The following is a 17,633-nucleotide window of genomic DNA, read 5'->3' on the forward strand; positions in this document are numbered from 1 at the left end:
TTTTATTTAATCATAAATACAGTAAAAATAGTGAAATATTATTCCAGTGTAAATCAGCTGTTCTCTATGTGATATATAGTAAAGTGTAATTTATTCCTGTGATCAAACCTGAATTTTCAGCATCATTACTCCAGTCTTCAGTGTCACATGATCCTTCAGAAATCACTCTAATATGAGGATCTGATGCTCAAGAAACATTTATGATTATTATCAGTGTTGAAAACAGTCATATTTGTGTGTAAACCGTGATACATTTTATTTCTCAGGATTCTTTGATGAATAGAAAGTTAAAAAACCTGCATTTATTTGAAAAATAAATATATTTACTGTCACTTTTGATCAATTCATTGCGTCCTTGACTCTTAATATTGATGTGTTGACAACTTCAGAAACATACAGGTTTTTATGAAACATAAATGTTTACGTTTTAGAAGCTGTCAATGTGTTGCTTTTGACATACTGGTGTTTTGCATTAATTTCACTCACACACCTCCGGTCGGATCATGCTGATTATAATAAAGGATAATCTCCACATGGCATCCGGCATCAGTTGGACTGAATCCTGAATAAAATGTGCAAGTTTGATTCGACACGGGGATAGAAACCTCTAAATATAAACCGCAAATCGAAACTATGAGAAAAGCAATATGGCTTAACAGGTGCTAATCCGGAGAACATGTCCTGGGAAAAGGTCAGGCTCATCCGCGTCTGTCCTTCTGCTCTCTTAATAGTGTTTTAAGCTTTCTGTTCATATTCTGCCGAGCAAATAAAAGCAGCCTTGAACATCTAAAAGCCACAATTTCAGAACCTCCATCAGGAGTTTACCCATAATGCACTGCTGAAGGACTGGTGACTGTATTGAGGGGAATTCCTTACTTTCCATGTTAATAACCGAGCACATTTTTCTTTTTGGGTCAGAACGTCTGCATGCGCGTTATTTATTAGAGCAGCTCAAGGTCTTCATTTGCTAAGTGCTTGTTGAATAAACTCTCTCAATTTTATTTAATGCCATGCAAAGTGTCATTAAATGTAATGAATGTGCCTGATTCATCTCTGCTCTGATCTAAATGTGTGTTTGAACCAAGCGGCAACCTTCCGGTCTCTCTCGAAATCAACATGGAAGTGATTTAAACTGCAGTTCCTCCACTGGCCACTAGAGGCCGGCTGCAGAAGAGAGTCAATCCCATAGACCCGCATGTTAAAATGCCCAACTTTACAGCAGGAATAAACATGTTTACAGTCTGGTGCAAAAATTGGTTTTAGTCTATATAGCTAATATTGCCCTTCATGACGACTGTGAGGGGGGTGAATATTTTTATAACTCATCCGTTTAAATGATATTAAGCCTTAAAGTTCTGCATAATTATGGGCGTGGCCACTTGAGTGACAGGTGGATTGGCGCTGATGTCGCTGCTAGCCGTTTGTCTGCTGTGTGTTAGCGTCTCGTCACCTCAGCTAATCCAGCTAACCCGTTATCCGGGAGTGACTCCGCCCACTTTGGGCTTCAGAAGCGCTTTTTAGAAACTTACGGGTGACGTCACGGACAGTCGGACATATTTGTTTCTCACAGTCTATGGTTTGAACTGATGGCCGTGTGTTTTCCATGCAGGGAGTGATGCAAGACCTTCAGATCCTTGTAATGCCTCAAGGATTCATCACACAATGCCCGGACCTCAACCGTAGTACGTGCCGTTAATTACTAAACTTGGTTTAGTCCTTCCGTTATGATGACTAGCGTATCTCATTTACGTCTCTGTCTTAGCCTGTCCGACCTGCAACGACTTTCATGGACTCGTGCAGAAGATCATGGAGCTTCAGGACATCTTGGCCAAAACCTCCAGCAAGGTGACGAACTCTAAATCACTGAATTATGGTCTTATTTTCATTTCATCCGCTGGAACGTGAATCGGAACGACGGTCACATTCACACACAACAGAGAAATTTAATTTTGTTTTGAAATTAAGTCATGTTTATTGCATTAAAGGAGTAGTTCACTTTTTAAAAAACTTTTGCTGATAATTTACTCACCCCCATGTCATCCAAGATGTCCATGTCTTTCTTTCTTCAGTCGAAAAGAAATTAATGTTTTTGATGAAAACATTTCAGGATTTTTCTCCATATAATGGACTTCAATGGGACCCAAACGGTTCAAGGTCTAAATGACCGTTTCAGTTCAGCTTCAAAGGGCTTTAAACGATACCAGACGATGAATAAGGGTCTTATCTAGTGAATCGATCTGTCATTTCAAAAATAAATAAGAAAGTTAAAGTTTTATAGGCACAAATGCTCGCCTTGCGAACTCTCCTGTTCGAACTCATTCATCAAAATGAACGAATCTTTTTTCGAGTCATGGACTCGTTCATCAAAATGAACGAATCTTTTTTCGAGTCATGGACTCGTTCATCAAAATGAACGAATCTTTTTTCGAGTCATTGACCTCGAAAAAAGATTCGTTCATTCTTGATGAAACGAGTCCATGACTCGAAAAAGATTCGTTCCTTTTGATGAACGAGTCCATGACTCGAAGTCATTGACTCGTTCATTTTGATGAACTGAGTTCGAACAGGAGAGTTCGCAAGGCGAGCATTTGTGCCTATAAAACTTTAACTTTCTATTATTTTTGAAATGACCGATCGTTTCACTAGATAAGACCCTTATTCATCGTCTGGTATCGTTTAAAGCCCTTTGAAGCTGAACTGAAACGGTCATTTAGACCTTGAACCGTTTGGCTACCATTGAAGTCCATTATATGGAGAAAAATCCTGGAATGTTTTCATCAAAAACATTAATTTCTTTTCGACTGAAGAAAGAAAGACATGGACATCTTGGATGACATGGGGGTGAGTAAATTATCAGCAAAAGTTTTTTAAAAAGTGAACTAATCCTTTAAGTCATGTCGCTCCAAAACACACGTTTGCTCTTATTCTACAGGTGAAACTCGAAAAATGAGAATATGGTGCAAAAGTTTGTTTATTTCAGTAATTCAACTTAAAAAGTGAAACTAATATATTATAATTTTTCAAGTTTCAGCTGTATATATTCCATATGTTGTATATGAACATATTTATGGGAAAGTCATACTGAAAAATGTATAAAAAGCTACAATTACAGCAGTTGACGTACCAATTTCGTTCCAACTTAAATCTAATAATTATAGTTCTGGATCTTCTTTGGTTCTTTTGGAAAGTGTTTCGACTCGACTGAACGTCTCAGTCCTGGTCTGCCAGTAAACACAGCACATTTCTCCTGGTTTTGTTTGACAGATGAATCGGAGCCCAGTTTTTGGGAACATCTGTGCTGCGTCTGTGCTATGAATTTAAAGGCTTGTTTATGTTGTTGTAATAACTCACAGCTGCCAACTGCACACAACTCTGGTGCTGATGAGGAGAAACTCCTCTGATCGAGCGTGTCCAAATAACTCCGGCTTAATGAAAAATGCAAACAGCCGATCGCAAATGATCAATCAAGTACGGGCGTTTGCTCATCTGTTTTCTGCCAGAAATGGAGTGTAATTGGGGTGAGGTGGGGTGCTTTTCTTCTCAGCTGTCTCTGGCCGAGGAGAAGATGAAAGGTCTGGATTCGTGTTATTGCGAGAGAACGTGTCACGTGAAGGGAGTGACCTACAGAGAGGAGCAGACGTGGACCGACGGGTGCAAGAACTGCACGTGCTCGGTGAGTCAAACACTGATATACGCCTCAATGCTGGAGCTGCTGCAAGAGCGTTTACACCGAGCAAGCGGCAACCTTTGGTCTCTCTCTTGAATCCAACACTGAAGTGACTCAAACTGCAGTTCCTCCACTGGCCACTAGAGACCGGCTGCAGAAGAGAGTCATTCCCATAGACCCGCATGTTAAAATGCTCAACTTTACTGCAGTAAAAAATGTGTTTACAGCCTGGTGCATAAAGTGTGTTTGGTCTATATAGCTAATATTGCCCTTCATGGCGACTGTGAGGGGAGTGAATTTTTTTATAACTCATCCGTTTAAATGTTAAGCCTTAAAGTTCTGCAAATTAAGGGCGTGGCCACTTGAGTGACAGGTGGATTGCCACTGATGTCACTGCTAGCCGTTTGTCTGCTGTGTGTTAGCGTCACGTCACCTCAGCTAATCCGCCTCGCTGCACACTGTCGTTTATCCGGGAGTGATGCGCGGCCAAGATGGCGACGGCCGGCTCCGCCCACTTTGGGCTTCAAAAATGCTCTTCAGAAACATACGGATTTTACACAGTCTATGGTTTATACTACGGTAGAACGATTGCAAAGACTGCATTATGTTATTTACTCATGAGAAATATGGATTAAAGGACCGTTCACACCAAGGATTATGATGACTTTGAACCATATAGTTTCAAAAATTGTTTTAACTCTAAGAGAATAGCAAAGTTCACAGTCCAACTATAACGATAATGGTATGGATGAACGATTTCAGAATGATTTTTTTTCCAGATGATGAACGATAAAAACTTCGACAGACAATCAGAATCCATCCGGCTTTAAAGAGCTTGAAAAAACTGCAACGCTTATAATAAACAGAACGATATCATGTGCTGGTGTGGACGCTAAATAATTATTGTTATAGTTAGCGTTATCGTTATAGTAATCATTATAGTTATAGTTATCGTTATTGTTATCGTTATAGTTATCGTTATAGTTATCTTTATAGTTATAGTTATAGTTTTCGTTATAGTTATAGTTAACATTATTGTTATCGTTATAGTTATCGTTATAGTTCTCATTATTGTTATCGTTATAGTTATCGTTATAGTTATCTTTATAGTTATCGTTATAGTTATCATTATTGTTATAGTTATAGTTATCGTTATAGTTATCATTATTGTTATCGTTATAGTTATCGTTATAGTTATCGTTATAGTTCTCATTATTGTTATCGTTATAGTTATCGTTATAGTTATCATTATTGTTATCGTTATAGTTATCGTTATAGTTATCGTTATAGTTATCTTTATAGTTATCGTTATAGTTATCATTATTGTTATCGTTATAGTTATCGTTATAGTTATCGTTATAGTTATCATTATTGTTATCGTTATAGTTATCGTTATAGTTATCGTTATAGTTATCGTTATAGTTATCGTTATTGTTATTTTTATCGTTATAGTTATCGTTATAGTTATCGTTATAGTTATCTTTATAGTTATCGTTATAGTTATCATTATTGTTGTCGTTATAGTTATCGTTATAGTTATCTTTACAGTTATAGTTATAGTTATCGTTATCGTTATAGTTATCATTGTTATCGTTATAGTTATCGTTATAGTTATCTTTATAGTTATAGTTATCGTTATCGTTATAGTTATCATTATTGTTATCGTTATAGTTATCGTTATAGTTATCTTTATAGTTATTGTTATAGTTATCATTATTGTTATCGTTATAGTTAATGCTATAGTTATCGTTATAGTTATCATTATTGTTATCGTTATAGTTAATGCTATAGTTATCATTATTGTTATCGTTATAGTTATCGTTATAGTTATCTTTATAGTTATTGTTATAGTTATCATTATTGTTATCGTTATAGTTAATGCTATAGTTATCGTTATAGTTATCTTTATAGTTATAGTTATAGTTATCATTATTGTTATCGTTATCGTTATAGTTTTTGCTATAGTTACCATTATAGTTATCGTTAAAGTTATCATTATAGTTATTGCTATAGTTAACATTATAGTTATCGTAACACTTACCATTAAATTTAACATTATAGTTATTGCTATAGTTAACATTATAGTTATAGTTATCATTATAGTTATCGTAACAGTTAACATTATAGTTATAGTTATAATTATAGTTATCGTTAAAGTTATTGCAATAGTTATCATTATAGTTATCGTTATAGTTATCGCTACAGTTACCATTATATTTATAGTTATCATTACAGTTATTGCTATAGTTATTGCTAGTTATAACTATAGCTACATGATAGTTATCTGTAGTTATCGTTAAAATTATTATAGTTATTGCTATAGTTACCATTACAGTTATTGCTACATGATAGTTATCTGTAGTTATCATTAAAATTATTATAGTTATTGCTAAAGTTACCATTACAGTTATTGCTATATTTATTGCTATAGTTACTATTATAGTTATCGTTATAGTTATTGGTATAGTTATAATTATCTTTGTAATTATCATTGTAGTTATTGTTATGCTTAATATAGCTATCACAGTTATAGCTATCATTATAGTTATAGTTATGGTTATGGTTATTGTCATAGTTATCTTTATAGTTATAGTTGTTATGGTTATAGTTATCATTATAGTTATTATAGTTATTGTTATCTTTATAGTTATCGTTCTTGGTGCGAACAGACCTCATTGTGAAAATACAAAATACAAGCCCAACAAAATACAAGCCCAAGGAAGAATTGCTATTAGCTAATTAGCAATTCTTCTGTCTAGCTAATTAGCTAGTGTGCTAAGTAGCGCCATCTTGTGCTTGAAAACGCTTCATATATTCATAAACAAAAACGTGTGAAATCCCATGGCAATGTTCATGTCGTCTACAAACCAAGCTTTACTAGTTGAATGGCGTTTAATCAAGCAGCGCACACCCAATCAAGCAGTGTGCAATTAGCTAATTAGCGGTGTGCTTGTTCTGTAAACACTGGGAAAGGCAGCGAGATTTGCATGTCGTCTCAAAGGTCAGACGCAACAGAGCGTTCCACTTAAACGTGTAGCGAGGCTAATGTAAACACGGATGTGTATCGTTTCAAAGGGAACACGCTGAAAGGTTTCTCATCTTTCTTCCTCACTCATTATACATTTATTATCCGCGAGTAAGATGAATATTGTGGCGAATGCAAAGTGACAGACGGAGGGATTCTGTCCTATCTTTAGAAGTCCCTGTGCTCCTGTGACAGACGCTAGTCGCTAGCTGCTCTCTAATGCGCTCGATGTGTGCTAACACACTGTGCTCTCGGTCTGTGGAGCCGGCTCGGATGAGACAGGCGAAACGACCAGCGGATCCAGATGTGTGTGGAGGAACATTATCTTTATTTGGCTTAAAGTGACGGATGTCATGCTTTAGGGAGACGAGAGTTCCTGCAGACTCTGTGAGGCTCGGAAAAATATGAAAAATGGATATACGCACTATATGTCACAGAGTAACTAAACTCATCTTCTAGTCAATTATCATTACTGAAATGCATCATTAAAACAACGTCAGTTAAATTGTGTAAGATACGACTTGTTTTTTAAGAAATATATCTTGAATTTAATTTATTTTTTCAAAGCCATTGGCAAATAGTTGACTTATTCAAAAATGAAATCAAATAGAATTCAGTGAAATAATAAAATTATTATTTTATTGAATTCTATTTGATAATTTTTTTTAATAAGTCAACTATTTGCCTTAAACTATAAATTAACTATAAATTAAGTCAACTATAAATTAAATTAAATTAAAGCTTTGTTTGATTCAAAAGTCTGATTTATTTAGTTATTCATTTAGTGAAACATTAAAAATTATTTAATTAATATATTATATTATAGTTACGGTGATCGTTATAGCTATAGCTTTACCTTTATAGAATCATTCTGTGAATCATTTAGAGAATCTTTCAGCAATTTGTTAATGAATCATTCAATGCAATATTCAGCGAAACACTTAGCAAATCATTTAGCGAATAATTTCGCCAAGCGCTTAACGAATCATTTAGCTAAACATTTTGTGAACCATTTAGACAATCTTTCAGCAAATAATTGAATGAATTGTTTAGCAAATCATTTCGGCAATCGTTTAAAAATTCATTTACCAAATCATTTTCTGAATCATTTAGCTAATTTTTTTATCGAATCGTTTAGCAAATCAGGGTCATTCTTGCAGGAATCATTGTGTTGCAGTTCTACTTGTACTAAAGCAAACTAAACAAAATGACATCTTGACTGTAGTTGAACACCTTTAGCATTATTTGAGCTCTCACCATTAGACCCACCAGCACTGACTGACTGTCTGCACTTCTGCAGAACGGGACCGTCCGCTGTGAGAAGATTGTGTGTCCCCCGCTCGAGTGTCCTGATGGTACGACCCCGGCGTATGTGTCAGGATCCTGCTGCAAAGAGTGCCTCTGTGAGTACACACACACACACACACACACACACACACACGCACACACACACACACACACACACACACACACACACACACACACACACACACACACACACACACGCACAGGCGCGCACACGCACGCACACACACACACACACACACACACGCACAAGCGCGCACACGCACGCACACACACACACACACACACACACACACACACACACGCACAAGCGCGCACACGCACGCACACACACACACACACACACACACACACACACACACACACACACACACACGCTCACACACACACACACACACACGCACACACACACACACACACACACACACACACACACACACACACACACACACACACACACACACACACACACACACACACACACACACACACACACACACACACTCAGACTCCTTACACCTCCTTCACAGGGTTGCCTAACAGCTGACCACACACTTGTGTTGCTAAGCTACACCCACACTCCGTCTCCAGAGGTGTCAAGCAGCACATTTACATATTCAAATCAATTATTTATCACAAGCCAATAAACACGCAGCCCTATGAGGGTTATGCAAATGCATATTTCATTTTAAACATCCCGAGCCACTTTATAGACAAAACATTTTTTGTATATGAACTATATAAAATACAGTCTGTAATTCTGTCCCCATGTTCAATACTGAGGAATAACTGCGTTACCCTCGTCTGATGAGCCGGTGTTTTGATACGGGTCATTATCGTCACAGCTAATTTATTCAGTTATAATTAAGAAGTGAAGATGACCCTGCTGTATTATTAGTCATAGTTGATATCCATGCTAATTTCTGAGTTAGCGCTCATTTCTGCAGCAAAAACCCCTTCGTTTGAACCCTGCCTGAGTTAGCCTTAGCATGGGAGCAGCGCAAAGTTACAAAACATTTAAATATAACACCACACATAAATGAAATATTACGTAAAAATATAACCAAGCATGCATTGTTTTAACATAAAAACATCTAAATATTTTTTTCCAGCTTGTTGCACCTGGTTAATTTTATATACGGTAAATGAATATTTATTATTTACATAAATTAATTTGCATATATTTACATAAACATATCAGGGTGACTAAATATACAATTTTTTTACATACTATCATGATATCATATTTCACGTTTTATTATGTATGAACTGAAATCACATAATTTTATATAAGTATAATATTATATAATAAAAAATACAATCCAGTAGATAGTGCTCTAATTAAAATGTCTTATTGTTATAATATTATATATATATTTTATATATTATAATTATACATATTATAAAATTATATATATATGATATACATGATGATAATATTAAATTATACATATTATAAAATTATATATATGATATACATGATGCAATTAATGTTAACGATGCAACACATTAAAAGTTAAATTAACAGTTTTGCAAAACTGCTTCCTGTTTACGAATATGTAAACATATTTCTTTCAGGAACACTATCGTCAAATATGATACGATAACCCTCCTTAGGGGAAAACACTACAGAATCAACATCAATGTATTGCAGATATCATTAATTTAAGATTTTAAAGTACAATATAATTCGAGAATTTATTCTGATTCAAGGGGAATCAGAATTCCAAATGCTGACTGATGAGAGAAGGGGGATGGAGGAGGAGCTTATATATGATGGAGGAGCTTATATATGATGGAGGAGGAGCTTATATATGATGGAGGAGGAGCTTATATATGATGGAGGAGCTTATATATGATGGAGGAGGAGCTTATATATGATGGACGAGGACTGGAGCTTATATATGATGGAGGAGGAGCTTATATATGATGAAGAGGGTAATTATATATGATGGAGGAGGAGCTTATATATGATGGAGGAGGAGCTTATATATGGAGGAGGGTAATTAAATATGATGGAGGAGGAGCTTATATATGATGGAGAAGGAGCTTATATATGATGGAGGAGGAGCTTATATATGATGGAGGAGGAGCTTATATATGATGGAGGAGGGTAATTATATATGATGGAGGAGGAGCTTATATATGATGGAGGAGGAGCTTATATATGATGGAGGAGGGTAATTATATATGAAGGAGGAGGGGCTTATATATGATGGAGGACGAGCTTATATATGGAGGAGGGTAATTAAATATGATGGAGGAGGAGCTTATATATGATGGAGGAGGGTAATTATATATGATGGAGGAGGGGCTTATATATGATGGAGGACGAGCTTATATATGATGGAGGAGGAGCTTATATATGATGGAGGAGGAGCTTATACATGATGGAGGAGGAGCTTATATATGATGGAGGAGGAGCTTATATATGATGGAGGAGGAGCTTATATATGATGGAGGAGGGTAATTATATATGATGGAGGAGGGGCTTATATATGATGGAGGACGAGCTTATATATGATGGAGGAGGGTAATTATATATGATGGAGCAGGAGCTTATATATGATGGAGGACGAGCTTATATATGATGGAGGAGGGTAATTATATATGATGGAGGAGGGGCTTATATATGATGGAGGAGGAGCTTATATATGATGGAGGAGGGTAATTATATATGATGGAGGAGGAGCTTATATATGATGGAGGAGCTTATATACAATGGAGGAGGGGCTTATATATGATGGAGGAGGAGCTTATATATGATGGAGGAGGGTAACTATATATGATGGAGGAGGAGCTTATATATGATGGAGGAGCTTATATACAATGGAGGAGGGGCTTATATATGATGGAGGAGGAGCTTATATATGATGGAGGAGGAGCTTATATATGATGGAGGAGGAGCTTATATACAATGGAGGAGGGGCTTATATATGATGGAGGAGGAGCTTATATATGATGGAGGAGGAGCTTATACATGATGGAGGAGGAGCTTATATATGATGGAGGAGGAGCTTATATATGATGGAGGAGGGGCTTATATATGATGGAGGAGGAGCTTATATATGATGGAGGAGTAGCTTATATACAATGGAGGAGGGGCTTATATATGATGGAGGAGGGGCTTATATATGATGGAGGAGGAGCTTATATATGATGGAGGAGGAGCTTATATATGATGGAGGAGGAGCTTATACATGATGGAGGAGGAGCTTATATATGTATACAGTGATAGGCGTCGTATACCTATAGTTAGAGGATCAGCTGAGAGTCACTGATGCGAGCTTGACTAGCGTGACCTGCCAGAACTTACACTTCACTTCATTTCTGAGGACTTTATTATTGAACATCTTGTTTTACTTGAAAATAAATCACATTACGGCGTAAAAATGGGCTGCAGACACACTTTCATGTTGACTTTCAGAACAAGTACTACAAATATAGCACTGAGTTACAAGCTAGCAGGACTAGTTAACTTTCCATCCTAATAATTAGTAAAACCCTGAACTCCATTTCAGATCTTCAGCTTAACGTTTCCCTCAAAATAAACATTAAAGATTAATTTGTGAGTATTTTTTCATCTGTGGTAATTTAGCTGACACGCGCTCCCACATTGTTTTCATCAGATATGTATAAAGGTTTCGCTGTCGTTCTGAGTGTTTGTGGCCGTTTGGGTCAAAGCGTCTCTCAGGTTTTGTTTCTGGAGAATATCTTTCTCTCCTGAACGTTTTGGCTGCTATATCCGGCTCGTGTCGATCTCCGACTGTGTGTACATTCGTTTCTTCCACAAAACACTGAACAAAAACACACATCTGCAATTAAATAATATAGTGTTTATGCATGATCTACTACAATTCTCTCAGTGTAATTACTGTTAAAGTGTGTTTAATGCCTAATGATGATTGTTTTCTAAATAAGAGAAGATATTTGCTTAAGAAAACTTACTTAGTAAAGTAACAGCTCACCTCTTCTCAAAAACACACATGATTTCAGTGAATCATTGGTTATTGTTGTAGCAAACAGCAGAAACGATTCATTTAATTTCTAAGAAAGGTTCTCGTGGCGTTTAGTCTGTCGTATTTAAAGTCAGATGAGGAAATAATTGCTGTCCTGGGAGCAATTATCGCCTCAGACGTCTTGTAATCATCGTTGTTTGTGGTTTTGTTCAGCTCCAGGTTTCATTTTGGGTTTTCTGCTGAGTCACGTCATGCTTTTGTTTGAAAGTTTCCAAATATTCAAACTCTAACTTTCATTTGAATAACAATGTAAAGTGAGCTTAAAAGGACAGTTTTAGTTCAGCAAGAAAAAATTCTCATCATTTAATCATGACAACGTGTAGGACTTTAGTTCTTTTATGGATCATAAAATACGATATTTTGAAAATGTGTCAGACTCAAAACTTACATAAAGTAAATCTCATTTGCTTAATGGTTTATATCATCTCCAAATGTAAACGACACCATCACCTGTTTCTAGACTGCTCCATGTGAGGCATTAAGGCATTAAAAAAACATATGAATTTCTGTAAAAGCACTATACAAATTAAACTTTTTTGTCCATTTGGTGAAAGTCAATGGGGTCTAAATGCTCGTTCACACCAAGATTGATAACTATATAATCGTCCACACCAGCGCACGATATCGTTCTATAAGTGCTGCAGTTTTCGTCGCCTGTCACTTTAAATGCTCAGTGGATTCTGATTGGCTGTCAATGTTTTTATCATTCATTAAATTGCTCTGAAAGTGATTGCAACGATATTGTTCTTCTGTGCTGTTATCGTTATAGTTGTGCTGTGCTATTCTTTTATATTTAGAAAGATTTTTAGACGGATATATTTATAGTTATGGTTCCTTGGTGTGAACGAGCCTTAATGTTGTTTTGGACCCAAAGCAGTAGATAATATGCTGGTATCAGTATCCGGACGGCCGCCTGCAGGTGTGTGTGCATATGGAGGAGTGTATCAGCGTGTTTGTTTATGGTTGTTTGGTTGTTTCTGCAGCGATGTGCTTGTTCTCGGAGCAGACGCTGGCGGAAGGACTGCGCTGTGCTGTTCATCATCCCTCTGGACTCTGCCAGCTGTTTGAGTGCAGGGTACACATCTTTACAACTGCTCCTCTGTATTGGTATAACATAAAATAATAATAATAATACTAATATGTATGTATGTATGTATGTATGTATATATATATATATATATATATATATATATATATATATATACGTACAAACATACATACATACATACAAAATTATTTATATAATATAGATTTGATTTTATATATTGTTTTAAATTTGATATATTTAAGTTATATATAAACATCAAATATATAAAGACACCCTTAATATTTTATAAAAATATTATAAATATATACATGTATATGTATATAATCAAATATTTATATTTAAAAAATATATATTTTAATTAAACAAATATATTTAATGTTTTAGAAATTATAAAGTGTATATATATATATATATATACATATACATACGTACAAACATACATGCAAAATTATTTATATAATATAGATTTTATTTTATATTTTATTTAAAATTTGATATATTTAAGTTATATATAAACATCAAATATATAGACACCCTTAATATTTTATAAAAATATTATAAATATATACATGTATATAATAAAAATTTTATATTTAAAAAATATATATTTTAATTGAACAAATATATTTAATGTTTTAGAAATTATAAAGTGTATATATATATGTGTGTGTGTGTGTGTGTGTATTTTGTATATATGCAGGTGAAACTCGAAAAATGAGAATATGGTGCAAAAGTTCATTTATTTCAGTAATTCAACTTAAAAGGTGAAACTAATATATTATATAGACTCATTGTTTCATTCATGAAACATTCGTAAATATACGAGTAAATATGAGAGTGATTTTCGCGTAAAGAGACCTTCCCGAAAACTCATCTCCTGATTCACAAATACTTCGTAAACGTCAGATGTCATAGTGAAATATGTGTGTGTGTGTTAATGAATTCCAATCAGTCGTAAATGGGACGCGCGTGCACGCTCATTCTCAATTACCATAAATCCCGCCCATATATCCGACTGACAACTATATATGGGCATCATATTATGACATGAATGCAAATGAAAAAAAAATTCTCAGATGCAGAAATTGAAGTTTTATTATCAGAAGTTCATTCAAAACGCCACATTTTATTTTCAAGCGTGCATAGTGGCGTATCAGGTCCTAAAATAAAAGGAAGCTTGGCAGCATATTACAAATGCAGTTACTGGAGTTTCATCTGTTAATGTCGAACCATTTTCTTCTCACTTCTGGGAATGTTCGATTAACAGATGAAACTCCATTAATAGCCAGTAATAGCATCTGCGATATTACTGGCTCTCATAATAAGAAAAACCGTATGCAATTACTATATATAATATTTTTTTCAAAACGCTGTGCAAATATGTACCCGATTAAGGTGAATTAAAATGCAGCCTTATTAATGAGCAAAACGTTCGGGTGTTAAGCGCACTATTAACGCGTGGCTGGGAGCAGGTGTAGATTTCTTGTGTACCAACAACATTTGGAAAATACGAACATTTTAATGAATCCGAAAATTTACGTCAGAACCACTTTACACACGATTTACACAAAAATTCGTTCTGCTCGTGTTTCATGAATGAGACTCATTACATGCAAAGTGAGATATTTCACGCCTTTATTTGTTATAATTTTGATGATTATGGATTACGACTTATGAAAACCCCAAATTCAAAATTAGAATATTGTGAAAAGGTTTTCATATCTGTAAGCCATAATCATCACAATTATAACAAATAAAGGCTTGAAATATCTCACTTTGCCTGTAATGAGTCTATATAATATATTAGTTTCACATTTTAAGTTGAATTACTGAAATAAATGAACTTTTGCACCATATTCTAATTTTCCGAGTTTCAGCTGTATATATATATACTGTATATATATATATATATAAACGTACTGTCAATCGATTACATGTATTTCAATGGATTTTTTTCTATTTCAGGCCAGGTCAGATTTTTGCTTGCTCTGGCAAAATATATAGATTAATCCTTATTAAATCTACAAAAGTTATTCAGCCAAGAGCTGCAAGTTATTGTATCGTGATTAACATTAATAAACAGGTTTATTAGGCTGCTGTCACTTTAAGACCTGTCGTGGATCTGACTGACCCTAAAGGAGCATGGTGATGAAACAAAAATATGAGATGGGAGGAAGAAACACATGCTTCTGCGTTCCCCGAAATGTGTTGCGTTCCCCGAGAAACTTTGCGTTCGCTTTTTTAGTTTTGCAAGCGAGCACAAAGTTTCCACGGGGAACGCAAAAGTGTTTTTTCCTCGCATCTCATTATTTTTTCCATCACCATGAAAAACAGACACGTATCCGATGTTCTCACAACTCTTAGTGGTCATTTAAGACTTTACTCATTTAAGACGTACAGGGACTCTTGCCAATAACGGGCATTTCGACATAATGTTGCGTAAAAGAACTCAATGCAGTCACATTTTTATATTATTTATGATTTATTTCAGGATCACACGATGCATAGAGTCCCGAACACTGAAGACTGTCCCCAGCTCTCCTGTGCTGAAGCGGATCAGATCTCACTCACAGACCGATGCTGCCGAGTCTGCAGAGGTACGTCACAACATCTGGCTCATTCTGTGCGGGAAAACCTCTTTTAAAAGTTGCTGATTGTTACAGAAAATACAATGATCGGTGTGATTAGTTTGACCTTCGGCTGACCTTTAGCGGTTCAGTGTTTCTAGTAGCATAAATTCATCAATATAAATCCAACTCCTCGGTAACACTTTACAATAAGGTTCATTAGTTAACATTCGTGAGCTAATAATGAACTGCACTTCTACAGCATTTGTTAATCATTGTTCATGTTAATTTCAACATTTACTAATATATTATTAAAATCTTGTTAACATTAGTTATGCACTGTGAACTAACATGAACAAACAATGAATGACTGTATTTTTATTAACGAACATTAACAAAGATTAACAAATACAGTAACAAATGTAGGTAACACTTTATTTTACAGTGTCCTTGTTACATATTTTACATGTACTTACCATAACAGTAAATTAAGCATAATTACATGCAACTAACCCTAACCCTATGTAGTTGCTTAATATTACTCAGTAATTAAATATATAATTACACTGTAACAATGACACCTTAAAATAAAGTGTAACCCAAATGTATTTCTCATGGTTAGTTCATGTTAGTTAATACATTAACTAATGAACCTTATTGTAAAGTGTTACCAACTCCTCTATCTGGGGTTAAAGGTCACGACTTCTGCGCCGAGGACAACATGTGCGCGGAGAACTCGGCCTGCGTGAACTTGGACGCCGGCGCCAGTTGCAACTGCAAGAACGGCTTTCGACCGCTACGCGAGGACAGCGCTTTCTGCGAAGGTGAGCCGTCAATCAACCGGGGGGGGGGGGGGGGGGGTTCCCGTAATAATCATACGTTACAGTATTTAGTGCTTTCCTGGGTACTCAAAGCGCTTTACATAGAAGGGGGGAATCTCCTCAGCCACCACCAATGTAAACTATAGATATCCATAATAAAGGCTAGATGTCTCGTCCGCGCTGCTGGCCAATGGAGGTCGACGTCCGCACCTGGCGGCCATCTTGCCACAGGCAGCTCGCTCACTCGTAACATTGTGTTTTAATGGTGTATGTACTTTTTAAATAACCATAACTTGCTCAATTTTCTACCGATTTTTAAACGGTTTGGTTTGTTATAAACGTCAGAGATGTAGTTATGACACTGCACACTTATGAATAATAAGTGTATGAATAAATAATCATCCAGAATTATAGCCACGTTAATAACGTTTGTAAGAAACCAAACCGTTTGTAAATCCGTCAAGATTTCAACGAAATAAGAGTATTTGTGTTCGTGCTGATCGCTCATCTTACATCAGGCACCACAGAGCCCGCCAGAAAGCTTGCCTGTGACAAGATGGCCGCCGGTGATGACGATAGAGACTCCGCCGTAAGACATCTAGCCTTTATTATGGATATCTATGATGTACAGCATCACCTGGATGATGATGCGACGGCAGCCATTTTGTGCCAGAACGCACAACACACACCAGGTCATTGGTGGAGAGGAGACCGAGTGATGAAGCCAATCAGTGTATATATATATGGGGATGATTAGGAGGCCATGATGGACAGAGGCCACTGGGCAGATCTGGCCAGGACACCGGGGTTACACCCCTACTCTTTTTCCAAAGGACATCCTGGGATTTTTAATGACCACAGAGAGTCAGGACGGGTCATTACGCACACCGCCGTAACTCGCAGCTTCGCTACAGTCGTACGATGCATCGTTGGAGAAATCCACTAGCGAGTCACGACTGTTTCCCGAAACCATATTGTCACAAATTGGTCGTTCAACCGCGTTGGTTAATGATGTCACGCAGATGGAGGAGTAATAACTACTGTTAATGAATCTGTATGAGATTGATTGATAGCAAAACATCTCGCGTTAATTCGCACACATGCATCTGAGGAATAATTCTCATTTTTCTCAGTTATTTTGCTTTATTTCCAGATTCACTCATCAGCTCGTTCTTACACAC

The 17,633-nt window shown here is 36.0% G+C and overlaps 1 protein-coding gene across 1 annotated transcript in view; it reads left to right on the forward strand.

Annotated features, from left to right (window-relative positions):
* The window catches only part of nell2a (neural EGFL like 2a), a gene marked incomplete at its 5' end in the record, with an annotated part of 99,667 nt that overhangs the window by 16,058 nt on the left and 65,976 nt on the right, over positions 1–17,633 (forward strand). Inside the window, 7 exons of the mRNA XM_056252580.1 lie at positions 1,610–1,682; positions 1,763–1,845; positions 3,545–3,673; positions 7,993–8,095; positions 13,000–13,091; positions 15,556–15,661; positions 16,327–16,455. Of these exons, the coding sequence (XP_056108555.1) occupies positions 1,610–1,682; positions 1,763–1,845; positions 3,545–3,673; positions 7,993–8,095; positions 13,000–13,091; positions 15,556–15,661; positions 16,327–16,455 (715 nt within the window). The remainder of the gene's footprint in view (positions 1–1,609; positions 1,683–1,762; positions 1,846–3,544; positions 3,674–7,992; positions 8,096–12,999; positions 13,092–15,555; positions 15,662–16,326; positions 16,456–17,633) is intronic.

The sequence above is a fragment of the Rhinichthys klamathensis genome, unplaced genomic scaffold (assembly GCF_029890125.1).
Source record: "Rhinichthys klamathensis goyatoka isolate OS25496 unplaced genomic scaffold, OSU_Roscu_1.1 h1tg000096l_1, whole genome shotgun sequence".
NCBI classification, from domain to species: domain Eukaryota; kingdom Metazoa; phylum Chordata; class Actinopteri; order Cypriniformes; family Leuciscidae; genus Rhinichthys; species Rhinichthys klamathensis.